Here is a 16,071-nt window from a genome sequence, read left to right as displayed (position 1 = left end):
CTAGTTTCGTGGTACCAAGATGCCACAAGATGGTGGCAAAACAAATAGCAAAACTCCACAAATACAGTAATTGACACACCAAAATATTATTAACGGGAAAAAAAAACATTTGTTTTACTCTAAAAAAAAAAAATTCACAAAAAACAGCGTAAAAAAAAACAGACAAAAAAAACTTTAATTGAAAAAAAAATTATGGGACAAAAAAAAATTTGTTTTACCCGAAAAGAAATCAGGAAAAACAGGGTAAAAAAACAAAACAAATATTTGATTGGGGGAAAACCAAAAACATAAAAAACAAAACACAAACATATAGGTGAATTCCATGGGTGCCGAACGGCAAGTGTGCGGGGTTCCACTGTACTCAAAAAAGATTTTGGATGTTGCCCACGGGTTGAAGGTTCCCCTTCCCTGCATTAGACGACTGGCGTAGCACTCGGGGTCTTGCCTTTAGCTTTTATTTATTTTATTTTATTTTTTTTAATTTATTTATTTATTTATTTATTTATTTATTTGTTTTTCTTAAAAGTACAGAGGCTAAAAATATTTTTGAAAGTGTTTCTAGCAAAAGACCGTCAACATTTTCCGACCCATTTCCAAATAACTTTACAAATAAATTGCAGATGACTTTTGCGTGTTTGAATGACACGTGTGCTCTCTCTCCGCAGTACTCTCCCAGCATGCTGACTGGTTACGGGGGAAGTCAATCACACCCTAACCCCGCCCATTCGAGGAATCTGTATTCACGTTGATAACTTTTTTTTTTTTTTTTCTTTTCTTCGCAAATGTATAGAAGAAGAAAACAAATGTTTAGTTTTCATATGAATGGACACTTTAAAACAAAGGGAAACTAATCTTAAGGAAACAAAAGGAAGGCTTTAGTGTTGCGTTTAATGTCTGAATATTCTTGTTCTGACAATTCTGATGATTAGAAGCACTTATTAAAAAAAAAAAAAAATGGCGCAGGAGTGAACCGGACTGTGGAAACCAAACCCGCCCCCTTTGTTTGTCCAAACTGTGTAAACTGTGAACAGTGGTGAGGCAAGTGGAGAATGGTCTTGACGTGACTACGTTATGTAGTTTTATATTCTTCAATGTATCACCCGTTTATTTGAAAGTCGTTTTATATACATATATATATAAATATATAAATATGAAATTGTTGTAGAAAAAGCACTGGCACGTAGCAACAAAGCACATTTGTTTTTTTTTCTTTTAATGGTTATGCAGTTCCCCCCTCACTTGGTATATATTTTTTATGATTGCTTTTTATAGGTGGTAATTCTGTATTTTCTGTGTATGACCTGATGGTATTATGTATATCTCACTGTCTATATCGGAATAATAATCATTTCTCTTTTAAAAGAAAAATAATCACCGTGGTTGAGGGCTACGAGAGCCTGCTTTGAAACGGAGAACCCTTAAAAGAACTACAAATCCCATGCAGCCACAGCAGGTACATAGCAATAAAACCAATGTACAGTGGGTAGAAAAAGTCGACACACCCCTGTTCGAATGCCCGCTTTTTTTTTGCGGGTTCAAACAAAGTTACACCAACATAAATCATTTCCAAATGTTTTTTATCCTTAATGTGCAGGGTGAGAAACGAGCGGACTACAAGATTTCTGCCATTTTGAACGTAACGCTGACGACTCAGAATTAGGATGTGCACAGTTTTGCAACCACATCTTATTTGGTTTTACTTCCCCCTCTAGAATAGTGTAAAAAAAAAAATTGAAATTATTTTTTATTTTTGCTCTCATTTTTTTTTAAACCCCCAAAACCTGCCATTTTACTAGGGGTGTGTAGACTTTTTATACCCATTGCATAGCACAGCATCGGGTCTCCGAAATGTTTTTTTTTTTTTGTGTGTGTGGGGTGTGTGTGCGTGCGTGTATATTATTGTATGTTGGAGATTTCATTGAATCCTCCTCAAGCCCCTCCCACCATCTCCCCCAACTGACCGTGTTAACCCCCCTCCAATTGAGTTTGTACTCTCAATGCTCCTTTTGAATGGCATCCTTTTACACTCAAGAGTCTAATATGAATAATAAATAAATAAATAAATAAAAAAAAAAAAATACTACTACAATAACCTGATGTGTTTTTGACAGTCATTGAACTCAGATGCACGGAACCTTCTATGATGGCCATTTGCCTTATTGATTTTGAACCAGTTTAAGATGTGATGAAAACAAGGGATGTGTCGAAGTATCGATTACCATACTCGATCGTTTGCGGTAACTCGATCTGTAGCCACAATAAGTATAGTGAAAGTTGAACAAAAACAGTCATATGTTGCATGTTCTTTATCCTCTGTGAAGAACAACTATTCCTGGAGCTTACCAACGAGTTTTGACCAGCTTTGTGTAGAACTGTGTTGGTATTATACTGCCCCCTGGTGGCCAAGGTGCACATACCAGAAGAAGCAGCAAAATGTCCATTGAATCGAAATAAAAAAAAATAAAAATGGGGCAAAAACTATTGAAGTATAATAAAGTTTTGTTTGTTTGTTTTTTTAAAGTTTTTCACAGGCCGCAACCGTTTAATGTCTTTTCTATTTATTCCAATGGGGAAGGATAATTTGAGATATAGTTACAATTGTGGTCATGGAACAAATTGAACTTTAGGCACCCCTGTATTAGCAATGCAGTTAGTAAGAAAAAAAAATATTGAGAATAGTTTTTTTGTTTTTAAAGGGATACTTGACTCTAAACAATTTTCAACAGTGAAAAGTTAATATTTTGTCCAGAATGAATTTGCGAACTTCATTTTTTTTCATGTACAATTAATACCTTTAGAAAGTAATTTTTCGACTTGCTGTCGACTGATGATGACATCACCTGCGCTGAGGAATTAGGTAGCGGCCAATCATGGCTCACCTGTTTTCTGGGTTTGGTCAGTAAAGTGCGCCATGATTGGTCGTTATCTACTTCCTCAGCACTGGTGATGTCATCAGTCGAAAGCAAGTAAGAAAAATTACTTTAAAAAAAAAAAACGCAGTTACAAAAAACAAATACTTTTTTTTTTTAAAGGTATTCATTGTACATGAAAAATAATGAAGTTACATTAATTATTGAAAAAATATTCACTTTTTACTACTGCTCAGTGAGTCAAGTATCCCTTTTAAGGTTTTAAAACCTGTGCACTGTGCAAACAAATGAAAGGCAAAAAAAAAATGTCAGTTATTTTAAAATATTTATGCAGTAAAAGAAGTTAAAAAAAAAGAAAAATATGCAAATTAGCAACTGCCTGAACGTGTCGCTGAAAAGGAAGTAAAAATGGAACACGGACCGAGTGTTAAAACAACAAAACTTTATTATAAATACATTTCAAGGTTAGAAACTTAGGTCGCCGGTCAATAAGTCACAAGTGTTGCACCACAGAGACGCGTAACTCTTCGAGAATATGCATAGATCAATAGAGGAGACACGAGGAAGCGGGCATTTGACTTGGTCAGTTCAACGTTGTTGATTTTTTTTGACATAACTAGCGTTCGTGTAATCTTACTAGTAGTGTACACTGTCCTCACTTTTGACTACTGAGGGAAAACTGTTCACTAGTTAACTGTGTGCTACTAATACTACTAGCGGAATAAAAATCAACTAGTTAACGTAGTGTTTCACTAGTAGTACTAGTAGCTCATTACAAAAAAAAAATAAAAAATCCAATCATAAGCTGTCACTGTTATTATTACGATGATGTCATGCCTGCACTTTGTACTACTAAAGCGCTCCATCCAATTATGTCCAAAATGGCTTCCCCCCCCCACGTTAGCTTAGCTGCAGAGAAAAAGTTACAATCATTGGATCTTCACGTCACAAGTGCACAAGTTTATTGGAAAGACGTCTGAGCGTTTAGTTCATATCCTTGATGTGTGCTAGTACGCTCTTTGGCACACTAGTAGCATAACTGCATGTTTACTAGTGTGCCAAAGTTGTCTTACTAGTGAGGACAAACTAGTACTTAATAAGGATATGAAATCAATTCTCATACGGCTTTCCAAACAGGCTTCTCTTTGGCGCGTGTGGTCGTTAATTGTTTTTGTTCCCTGAAGACTTTCCTGCCATGAGGTGTGTTCTAAAAAATCAAATCAAATAAAAAAAAGAATAAATCAAGTCCTTTTTTTGCTATCACGCCGTACTGTTTGCGGCGTCACCGGCGGTGTCGGGTTTGAGCCAGGAGCCGTCCTCCTCCACCTCCCGCCGCACCACCAGGAGCATCTCCGCCACGTCGTGGGAGAGCTGCTCGCTGAGGAAAGTCCTGCGAGAGAACATGTAAGTGAATGTTACATCTTTCGTCCAATCAGATTTTAGCATCCGTGTGTTGCCGTGTCAATCTAATCTGCCCAAGGTCTTTGAAATTACAATTTTTTTTCGCAACTGTATTAGTAACACGATTATTTCTTCAACCAATTAGATTTTGGGTTGTGAAGTGGTAGAATATTTTCCAATAAATTTACAGGATTTTTTTTTTCTGTAAACCTTTAGGGAAAAAAAAAAAAAAAAAAAAAAAAGTTACTATTTTGTCTATAATTAATGTGAAAACTTCATTATTTTTGATGAATTAATACCTTTTAAAACTAATTTCTCTACTTGCTGTCGACTGAAGATGACATCACCTGTGCTGAGGAAACGGGTAACGACCAATCATTACCCGAAACATAGAAGACTATTTTTTTTTTTTTTATGCAGATTTTTTTCCCCCCTGAAAATGTGCTACTTTAATCTCAAAATCTCAAGACAATTAATCTTAAAAAATACATATTGCAAGTTTATTTTGAAAAAACATTTTTACACAACCTTATTCTTGAAAAATATACAACTTCAAAATATGACTTTTTTTTTTTTTTCCCTCAAAACTATAAAATTTTATTTACTTTATATTTAGTTTTTCTGCAAATTTGTACTACTTTAAAGCAGGAGTGTCAAACTCAAGTTAGCTCAGGGGCCGCATGGAGGAAAATATGTTACCAAGTGGGCTGCATCGGTAAAATAACGATATATAACTTAAAAATGATTGCCGTCAATTATACGCAGATTTTCGCTATTATTTTGTGTGCCAGCCCTAAATTACGGAGCTCAGCTGTAATCATATTGTTCCCAAAAAAAAAAATACAAATGCAAATGGAACTGGAAATGTGTTCAATCTACCCGTTTTGCATATATATTGTTCCCAGAATGCATTGCGTGGCGCAGTTAATGACTCTAATCCTTGTCATATATTTGCGTTACCAGTCGTTGAATTTGTGTCGTATTTAACACGTTTGTTGGTCTATGGTCAAAAATAAATAATAATAAAACCATAACTTTCAGTTGTGTGTAAAATAATGACATCTGGGACGATTCACAAATTTTATATATTTTGATTGTGGCCAGCTGATTAATTAGTCCTACAGTACAATTTTTTTATTATTATTATTATTATTTTTAATTGTAGAAAATCATCTCGTGGGCCTGATCCAGTCCGCAGTCCTTATGTTTGACACCACTGATCTAAAGCATAGACACCTTTAATCTAAAAAAATTAATTTAAAAAAAAAAAAAAAAAAAAAAGCAACTTTCCCCTCATTGATGTCAGCATTTTCCTGTCGTCTGATTGGTCGATCTGAGCAAAACTCGTCGCCAACTTCCACTATCAAAACATAACTTTCATTCGCTAAATATTGTGAACCCGAACGGGGTTTCCTTCTTCCCCTTTACCGTAGTTCCGCTTCCCCGCCGATGCACACGGGACTCTTCAGCTTGGAGTCCAGGTTGTAGTACTGCCCGTTGACTTGGCGGACGGCGAGCCAGTGGCGCCGCCGCGGCAGCGGCAGGGACAGGATGCCGAGCGAGACGCACGACGGGACGTTGAGGATGAAGCCCTGAACCTTGGAGATGCACAGACTCTGGACCGTCCTGCAGGTTCGAAGGACATTTGTAATTTTTTTTTTTTTTAAGTCAACGCCAACATATCGGCAGCCGATTATGACTAACTTTTCTAACCTGCGTTTGTCCCACCACACGGCTGCCAGCTCCCTGCTCTGCAGGGCCGCCATGATGACGTTGACGTCATAGTTGCCCGTGCCTAACACGGAGCGATGCGGGTTGACCACACACTGCGGAGCCAGCCTGCAAACACGCACACACAGCAAAAAAAACAAAAAAAACATTCGTTAATACGTGGTTCTGATTCAGACACGGGGAATGTGAATTTCCGTCCACCAACATTCCGGGATTCGGCCACACAGTCACAAACAGCTGATTCACCGCCGTAATTTGACATTCTCCGGTCAGGATGGTCAACGACGCAGATGGACAATAACGCGTCTCGCGGTCACGTTGGCTGTGTGCCGACATCCATAAAGTGACAATGGTTTCTTTTCTTCTTTTTTTTTTGAATCCCCCAAATGGAAGCTTGATTATTAGCCAAACCAACGTGTGACTTTTGCCCTGTTTCCACATTAGTTTCGTCAGTGCGTCATTGGGGGAATTTTTTTGAGCACTTTTCCACATTTTTACAGGTTAAGTCAGCATTCGCTTCATAGTTTATGTTCCACCAAGTTGAGTTTTACAAATTTAAATGATATTTTTGGTCTACTGCTTGTTGACTATGAAAGAATAAAGTTGTATCTTTTCTTTAAAAGGTTGGATATTTTCAAAATAAAAGGGTGTAGATTTTTAAAGTTAGTCATAACTTAAAAATAAACAAATTAAATAACTTAAAAAATTATTTTAAAAAAGACAACTTTATGTACATATTTACGACTAATTTTTAAAAAAAAATGCAGATTTTTTTTCCCTCTGAAAATGTACTACTTTAATATCAAAATTTTTAAACAATTAATCTTGAAAACACATATTACAATTAGAGATAGACCGATATGTTTGTTTGTTTTTTCGGTGCCGATACCGATTAGTAGTAGTCAAGGACGCCGATAACCGATATTTGGAGCCGATATTCATTTTCACTAAAAAGGGAAAATATTAGCAGCAAAATTTGGCAAAAATACAAATTCCAGCTCTTATTTTTGGGGGGAATTTTGAAGCATATGTTTATTGAGCAACTTTTAGGGATGGTAAAATATTGTTGTTGTTTTTTCCCAAATCTTAGTCAATAGACATTTTTTTTTTTTTTTTTCCAGGATCTTCCCGGAGCATTAACATGTTTTCAAAAGTTATATAAAACTAAACAATTATTTTCTACACCAAATAGTGTTCAATAATTTAAAAATATCTAAAGTATTAAATTTGTACTTACCTTAGTTTTAATTTCAAACAAAAACAGAAGGTACAGAGAGTTCCCTGGGTCGGCGAAAATGAAAATAAAAACGTTTTTTCTTTTTTCTTTTTACATTTAAATCAGTTCCCTGAAGTTAGCGTGTTGTTGTTTTGTTTTGTTTTTAATGGATCTATTATCGGCCATATGATTCTTCAAAATGGCCGATGCTGATATTTCTAAAAATGTTGAATATCGGCCGAGCCAATAATCGGTCTGTCCCTAATTACAATGTAATTTTGAAAACACATTTTTATGCAAAAAATATACAACCTTATGCTAGAAAATATACAACTTCAAAATATGACTTTTTTTGTGGGGGGGGGGGGGCTTTTCACTTCATTTTAATAGAAGAAGAAATGGATTCGATATGTACAGTTGGCTGAACTCCCCCTAACACAAATGAAACTTGGCGATGCAGTGGTACCTTTGCCCCAGGCGGCAGATGATTTCTAAGGAACGCCCCTGTTGCACACACGTTTCAGTCCATTTGCGGCTTTCTTTGCCCAATTAAGCAGACATAAATAATGCTTTTTCATCACTTGATTACAAAACCCCGTCCAAACAGGCGCACATATCATAAAATGAAATGAAATAAGTACTTAATTTCACGCCGTACCGTTTGCAGATCTCGTCGGCTGTCTCCTTTGTAAACACCCGCTCCTGCAGCACGTTGTTGAGCGCGTGGATGGCGCACAGCTCCAGACGCTGCTTCTCGTGGAACACTTCCCCTTCGCTCATAATAATCGCAAAAATAACAACACGCAACTTTTACGGGAACCGAGCGAAACAAAAGTCATCCGCGTTGGCGCGAGCAACAACAACATCAGCAGCTGCGCGCAAGCTAGCTAGTTAGCTAGCTAACATGGCTGCTATGACGTCAAACGAGCGAACAAACTATTAAAACAAATAAATGAGTAAATAACCGAGTGAAAGTGTTTGGTTCGTTCTTCTTCAGAGTGTGTTTTGTTGTTGAGAGCGAACGAAATAAGCTGTTGACGAAGCGAGTCCCAACCCCCCCAAAAAAAACAAGGTGGTGTTACGCGCTTGACAGCGCCATCCAGAACCCGGAAGTGCCCGCGCGTTGTTGCTGTTTTTTTTTACGAGCGTTTCATTTCATTCAAAACAACACTTTCCACTTTGTGTATCACTTTTCAGGCCCTGGATTGCAGTAAATTGCTATTCTGTGCTTAAAAAGACAAAAGAAAAGAAAAAGGGGGGGCAATTAATTCATACAAGTACATGCTACCAGCGTTGATACCAGTGTTGGGAAGTGTAACGAAGTACAAATACTTTTGTTTAAAATTGCAAATTATCTTGTCTTGAATAAAATTGATAGTGAAATTTTATTTTTTTTAATACGCAAGTAAATTTCAGTCTGTACTTTTTTTTTTTTTTTTTTTTTTTTTTTAAATAAAAACTTGTAATACATATAGAATTCTGTATTCATGCAAATTATAATTTTACCGAAGGTTGTTTTTATTTCTGTTTGTTTTTTTTCCTTTTTACAGAATATATACTTTTGTCTATGTCTGGCATGATTACGACCGCTTCATACCATTCAAAACAACAGTTTCTATAGTTATATAGTAAACTGCTGTCCAAAAAGAGAGAAGTTTTTTTTTCTTTCTTGTTATTCTCATACATTTTGCTGAGATGCGCAATCATCAGATTTTACCGCGGCGTAGGAGCGCCCTCTGGTGTCTATTTCTTGATTGTCTTCCTTTTCTTGTTCTATTTGAATGGCGGCTTGCAACCAGACGTTAACGTTCATTACTGCCACTTACCGGACTGGAGCATGAATCAGTCGAAATGCAAGAATTAAAATAAATGATTAAAATTGTATAATTAAATCCTCAGTGCCAAAGTTGATTTAATCGTGGGCCATCTCGTTGTTGCGGCTTGTTATCACAGCGAAAAATACTTAATTAACATTTTTTAAATATTAAAATTACATATCAAAAGAAACTTTCAGTTTACTTTTAACCACTAGTTCCAAATTGAGTGTGGATTATTCGAAAAAAAAACCAAAACGTTTGTCTAGAAAATTAAATAAATCATTTTCCCATTAAAAAAAACAAAACACATTATTGAAAAACAAAAGTACTGTACAGGGGTTTCAAATTCATTTTTAAAAAGGTTATACAAATATTTATCGTTTTCAGAGCCCTTTTATTTTTTTGTTACTAGTCATTTATATGTACAGTTATAATACAGTATAGGAAATACTGTAGTATCAATATGAGAATGATTGCCATACTTGCAGTTATAAATTTAAAAAAAAATAGCCCAAAACGTTAAAAAAAATAAAAATAAAAATAAAAAAAACAGAAATATTTTTCCCCATTTCTAAATGGAAAATATCTTTTTCCATTCGTGGACTTTCGTTTTTTCAAACGGACCAATGGCGGACAACTTAAAACCCCTCGAAGCGGATGGTTGGGTTCCTGTTAATGACGTACACGAAATCTAAATTGCGATTGGTTAAATTCAAAGAACACGCCCCACTGCCACGATCCCATTGGGTAGTGGTGCCAGGTTAACAGTGCACGGCGAGCAGGGTATTTTTGTTCCTGTGTCAACGAAAAACGAAGAAAAGAGCAGCAGCTAGTGAGAACCCAAGAAGTTTCTAATAAATATTTTTGTCCCCGTCGCACTTAATAGAAAAGACCTCATCGTGTAATCTAAAACCCGTTGCCTTGAAAGAACTCATTCTGAAGATGGTAAGACGCACGTCAGCGGTCGATTGTACGGCTAGCTTCAGTTAGCCATTAGCTTGTTTTTAGTGTTTAGCCGTCGCTAGGCGTCGAGCTTCCTTACTCCGATTCGGTCATAGTAATACAAATAATGATGTCATTTAAATGTTCTGACGAGTTATTTTTTTGTTTGTGACGTGTCTCAGCGAGAGGACATAGCTTGTATCAAGTCTTACACGCGTTTTTTTTTTTTTTTTCCCTCTCGTTAGCGTAGCAAACGTGACGTCACTTTAAACCCCAACCTGGTGTAATTAGGTTTGTTCAAACGTTTACCGTAATGGCTTTCTTTAGTCTCTAAACAGGGATATCAGCTTTGTGTATAAGACACATTTGGTTAATTTATATTCAGCAGCATCTAGTAAACGGCTTGTGACATTCTGTTTTCAGAGAAAGTTAAACGAATTGGCATTCTCTAACGTATTTTTGTTGACATTTGCAGTGACAAAATGTGCACAAACTGTTCAAGACTTTTTAAACTGTGCAAAGTGAAGAATTACTGTATGAATTCAGCTAAGTGCATATTTGTAATAAAGCAGAATTCCAGTACAGTGAAGCCTCATTTATCTTAGTCCCTGACTCGTAGTTGAAAATATGTGACATAGATGATGAAAAAAAATTGGAAATATACTTTTCAATGCACTGTAAACGTACATGCGTGAATTAAAAAACACATTTACATCATAACATAAAAATACACTGTGCCCATCTGTGCCTTGCCTGAAACTTGTTTTCTTTCCTACATGTGAGGGCATTACAGTGTGTAATTAATTATATTGTAAAAAAAACTAATAAAATAAAAAACCGACCGCTTGAAAAATACATGATATTGCGGGACCACACTGTACTCTGAAGCTTTATACAAGTCTGATTCACTTTTCTCTTCCAACAGAACTCCAATGTGGAGAATTTGCCCCCTCATGTTCTTCGCTTGGTGTACAAAGAAGTTTCAGCCTTAGCCGCGGACCCGCCGGAGGGTATCAAGATCTACCCCAGTGACGAAGACATAACGGAACTGCACACGGCCATAGAAGGGCCTGGTGAGAAAGAAGCCTTTTATAATAAAAGTATAGCAGGAATGTAGGTTTATTTGATATTGCCATGTCCATCCATTCAAATTTCTCTCCATGATGTAAATTGATGTTTTTGTCAGGGAGTTGTTCAAGCTGTCCCCTTTAGTTAGCAGCCATTTTTGTTTTGTGTTAAGTTTAAGGGCACTTTTTCATACTGTACTCTTCCTTTTTACATTTTTCAGCCAGTAAGCAAATAAAGCCATGTCATGTATATTGACAGATGGTATTAAGGCCTTAATTAGGCTTAAAAATGCCTCAGACATAATAAACTTGTTCTAAAATGGTACGTGAAGGCACTCCAGGGGTACGTGAGATTTTAAAATAAATAGATTTTAAAAGTATATGTAGTATTTCTAAAAAAAAATATAAGTTCATAAAAACGAATTTTCTATTCTGGAGGCTATTCAATTTCAGTGTCCTTAAAAAAAAAAAAAAAAAAAAACAGCATCTCCCCCCCTTCCATAATGGTTTGACCCAACTTGTCATATTCCACCTAGAATAACCTGTCAATCACTTGAAAACGTTATTTAAAATTCAATTAATTATTTCTTTTTGAGAACAGAGCTTTACTATGATCCCAAACGATGACACTTTATGCTGATAATAATTTGTATGTGCACAAATCTTTATAATTTAAATTATTTGTTTAAGTTACATCTTTTTATTTCCAAATAGTTCCAGAGACCACATAAATACAAATAGCGTTCCAAAGTTTAATAAATCAGATAATGATAGCACAGCTCTCGGTTTATTATTTATTTTTTTGTCTCCAATTCGAAATGCTTTGTGCACTTGGCTGAAAAAATATTTCACGGGGGGTACACCACTGAAAAAAGGTTGAGAACCACTGCTGTACAGTATATTGAGTTAAAATTTAGTTTCTTTTCCCCCCTCCCCCTTTGACTTGTGAGTACAAATTTTCAGATATGAAATATTATTACTAGATGGTGGCAGTAGAGTCAACTTGCTTCACAAAAGCACTTGCATACAAAACAAACTTAAAAAACAAATTTAATACAGTTAAAAGTAAAGAACATGTACAATGTTCCCTCATTTTCCACTGGGGTTAGGTTAAAAAAATAAATAAATATCCGCAATAAATGAAATCCGCGAAGTAGTTAGCTTTATGTTTTAAATTTATTGTACATGTTTTAAGGCTGTAAAAGCCCCTTACTACACAGTTTATACACTAAGCTCATTGAGGCATTTGCATTTTCTCACATTTCTCTCTTGTTTAAACATTCACAATGTTCAAACCTTCATAAATTTTATAAAATGGGTACATTACTGTACAAAAAAAATAAATTCCTTTTTTTTAACCCTTTGAAAAAAATGAATAATATTATTGTAACTTACTGAGCTTAGCTGTGACCAGCTCCATTTATATCTGTATGCTTGCGACCTTTGTGAGGATGAGTGGTTCTGAAATGGATTATACTGCCCCCTAGTGGCCAAGCCGCACACACCAGAGGACCCAAATCCACAGTGAAAAAAACACAACAAACATGACCGAAAAATGTCTTTGTCATCATCATCTACTCAAAAGGGCCTTAGCAAGGTTTTAATTTCGTCTTCCCTAAATTGGATCCGGTGCTTGCTGACGAGTCGGCTTCGCTCCGCGTCGGGCTTCATGCGATGAATTGTTTATGCGTGGACAGAGGGGACCCCGTTTGCCGGCGGCGTGTTCCGAATGCGCCTGGTCCTCGGTAAGGACTTCCCTGCCGTTCCGCCCAAAGGCTATTTCCTCACCAAGATTTTCCACCCCAACGTGGGTCACAAAGGCGAGATCTGTGTCAACGTCCTCAAGAGGGACTGGAAGGCGGAACTCGGCCTCAGACACGTCCTGCTCGTAAGATTTGACCGTCTTCGCTCCGGCGTCTCGGCTCGCGCGCTTTCTAATCCACCCCGAATGTCCCCTCGCCTCCCGCAGACAATCAAGTGTCTCCTCATCCACCCCAACCCGGAGTCGGCCCTCAACGAGGAGGCGGGGCGCCTGCTCCTGGAGGACTACGCCGAATACGAGGCCCGCGCCCGCCTCCTCACGGAGATCCACGCCATGACGGGGCCCGCCGGCTCCTCGGGGGCCTCGCAGGACCCCAACGACGGGCCGCAGCCCAAGAAGCACGCGGGGGACCTCGGCAAGCGGGCGGGAGGCGGCGGCGGCGCGCCGGCCGTGCCCGCCGCCCTCGGCAACGGCGCCAACGGACCCAGCACGACCGCCAGCAGTAGCGGCGTGAATAACGCGGCCGTGAAAAAGAAAGCGGATAAAAAGCGCGCCTTGAGGCGACTTTAATTTGCAATGTTTGCAGGTTGTGTGTGCGTGTGCGTGGAAGAGTGTAAATACAAGATATCCAAGTTGTCCCCTTTTTAAGTTTTTTCTTTTTTTTTTTTGTTTTTTTTTTATCACAATCAAGACTTTGTACCGTACGTAGCGTTTGACTTGTCGAAATTAAAATGAGATTAAAAATGGTGACAGATAATGGCTTCTTGCGCTTTTAAACAACAAAAAAACACCCAAGGCAAAAATCATCGCAGTGGGTTAACGTGGAAAGACGTTTAGTCGATATCGTTGATATCAATCTCAAGGTCAATATACTAGCACGCTCGTTCCTGTACAGTGAGGTTACTGCATATCCTGAAAGGCTTAAAAGGGGAAGTCAACCCAAAACTTCTTTTTTTTTTTTTTTTATGTTATATGCAGCCCCACTAGTCTAAATATGTCATTCTGGTTAATATTGCGTTAGTAGAATATGAGTTAAGCAGCAAAATCCAGCCGTTTTTTTCCATCTCCATCTTTGCCACTTGCTGTCGACTGAAGACGACATCACAGTTGCTCAGGTCTCAAGTAACAACCAATCACAGCTCAGCTTCAGAAAACGGGTGAGCTGTGATTGGTCATTGCCTGCTGTGTCCGAATGTCCACCCTTGTCCCCTAAAACCTCATTCACGACCGTTTAGCGATTCAGACGAGCTACTTTCTCCTGCTCGCATATCACGTGACCACCGTAACTGTTACGACACACAAATCGCCGACTTTTTATTCTGAATGAAAATATTTTAAAACTACTTTAGTTCCTTTGTTGTACATATTTTCAACTAAAACAAATTATTAATGCACCGCTTTGATTGTTGTGCTGTCACTCGCACGGTGTAATTTTTATTTTTATTTATTTTTTTCCCATATTGTCAACATCGATCTTCACTACTATTCAGAGTGCATTGTGGGTACAAAATGCCACCTCAACATGGCGTGACCCCCCTCGGTAGGGCACTATATATCGAGTGGGGTGCACATTTGAACACAACCTGTGATGTCATCTTCATTCGAAAGGCAAGTGGCAAAATGGCCGCCCCCTGAGATGCACAAAAAAACGGCTTCATAGCTCGTATTCCACAAATGTAATTTTAATGGCTCACGAAGGAATACGGCGTTGCTTGCTAAATGGATTTGTTCTTTTCATTATGACGGAAAATCCATCCTAAATTGCAGTTTTTTCTTCAGTCATTACAAATATTAGATGCCAAGATCCCTTCTTAAGAAATTCAACAAGAGTTGTGAGTGGGTATATAAAAAGTCTACACACCCTTGTTCAAATGTCAGCTTGTTTTGTTTTTAAGCAAATGAGAACAAGATTTAAAAAAATAAATAAAATGAAACTCTTTTCCATCATCACTGTGACTTATAACCTGTGCAACTTAACTGGAGGATTTTTTATTTTTTTTTTCCCCAAGCGATTAAACAACTGGTGTACTTGCACAAGTGTGCACACCCTCCTATTACTGTGGATGTGGCAATGCTCAGAATCAACCAATCACATTGAAGTACATGTTAAATGGTAAGTAAGCACACCTGCCATAATCTCAAGTGCTTCTGAATAACCCCAAATACATTTTAGAAGTTCTAGTTGGCTTTTCCTGGCATTTTGCTTTATTAGCATAAGCCAGAAGGTTTTGTGCTGACTGCTATTTTTGAGCTGTTCGTAATTAATCCCGCCTCATGTAAGGCCCCATTTTCAGCTGGAAATCTGAACCGTCCTCACTTTGTGTTGGCACAAAATTTTCAGGCTTACAAAAAAAATGTCAGGAAAAGCCTACTAAAACAGCTGACCTTTAATTGGGACGTAATCTGAGGTACTTTGAATGGTGGCAGGTGTGAGCGGACTCCCATTTGTTAACACCGCATGACCGTCCTCCCTCAAGGCCTCATTTCTGACCGAGCGAAGCGTATCCGAGCTTGTCGCCCGCCGTTCAATATTGTTTGTAGCCGTCTCCTGTTCGGCGCCGATGGAATCGTCATTATGAGGCAGCCCAGTAATTGCATGCAGAGCAGCGCGTGGAAAAGCACACCCTGTAGAGCGTCACTGGAGCGCATCTAATGACGGCCTGCGCCGGCCTCCCGCCCACCTGTGTGGAAATAGCAGCCTGACGTGCAGGTAATTATACCCCACAAACCCACAATCCCAACACCAGAACACCGTTTTCGTTTTGACTCTTCTGGCGAACCGCCGCGCAACTCGCCAAAGCTCAAATTTGATAGCACTATTCTGGTAAAAACAGCATTTTGCTCTCTCATTTAATTATATTTCTATCTTTATTGCTTCCTGTATCTGTCTTAATATTTCTGCAGTTTTCAGGGGTGTCGAGTTCATTTGTGTCGCAGGCCACCTCGTAAGTTTGGGTTTTCTTCAGAGGCTCGTAACGATACCGCGATTATCGATATATTGGTCAGGTAATAAATCCACGATAATCTACCATAAAACTGCTCAAGACATAAACTGATTTTTTTTGTTTTGTTTTTTTCAATTAGAAAAAAAAGTTTCCTTTTGTACCATCACTGAAACACAACATTAAAACTCTTGTCTTCTTCACAGTGAGTACTTTAGTGTATTTTTAAAAACAAATACAAATTTCTTAACAGAGACGACTTTAACAGTTTCATAGTCAATTTTATAAACTTTTTTTTGTGTAGCATTGCAAAAGTAAATAAA

The 16,071-nt window shown here is 37.8% G+C and overlaps 3 protein-coding genes across 6 annotated transcripts in view; 2 read left to right on the top strand and 1 right to left on the bottom strand.

The window, feature by feature from the left end:
• Positions 1-2,094, top strand: part of ttyh1 (tweety family member 1) — a 30,130-nt gene extending 28,036 nt beyond the window's left edge. For 3 of the 4 annotated variants that reach the window (XM_077526875.1, XM_077526874.1, XM_077526877.1), the window contains one exon: positions 666-2,094. In XM_077526875.1, coding sequence (XP_077383001.1) covers positions 666-684 — 19 coding nt within the window. In that variant the 3' untranslated portion in view covers positions 685-2,094. The remainder of the gene's footprint in view (positions 1-665) is intronic. The other variant, XM_077526876.1, reaches the window with a different exon arrangement.
• Positions 2,095-3,292: 1,198 nt separating this feature from the next.
• josd2 (Josephin domain containing 2) lies at positions 3,293-8,573 on the bottom strand. Its single transcript, XM_077526145.1, has 4 exons — positions 7,877-8,573; positions 5,985-6,110; positions 5,700-5,897; positions 3,293-4,260 (listed from the first exon to the last, which is right to left on the bottom strand). The coding sequence occupies exons 1-4, from the start codon at positions 7,996-7,998 to the stop codon at positions 4,131-4,133; spliced, it is 576 nt and encodes a 191-aa protein (XP_077382271.1). The 5' UTR covers positions 7,999-8,573; the 3' UTR covers positions 3,293-4,130.
• Positions 8,574-9,776: 1,203 nt separating this feature from the next.
• ube2s (ubiquitin-conjugating enzyme E2S) lies at positions 9,777-13,563 on the top strand. Its single transcript, XM_077526144.1, has 4 exons — positions 9,777-9,980; positions 10,903-11,050; positions 12,742-12,932; positions 13,014-13,563. The coding sequence occupies exons 1-4, from the start codon at positions 9,978-9,980 to the stop codon at positions 13,374-13,376; spliced, it is 705 nt and encodes a 234-aa protein (XP_077382270.1). The 5' UTR covers positions 9,777-9,977; the 3' UTR covers positions 13,377-13,563.
• The last annotated feature ends 2,508 nt before the right edge of the window (positions 13,564-16,071 follow it).

This window comes from Festucalex cinctus, chromosome 7 (genome assembly GCF_051991245.1).
Source record: "Festucalex cinctus isolate MCC-2025b chromosome 7, RoL_Fcin_1.0, whole genome shotgun sequence".
NCBI classification, from domain to species: domain Eukaryota; kingdom Metazoa; phylum Chordata; class Actinopteri; order Syngnathiformes; family Syngnathidae; genus Festucalex; species Festucalex cinctus.
Note: the sequence above shows the minus strand (reverse complement) of the source record. Positions and strands in the feature narration are given on the sequence as shown.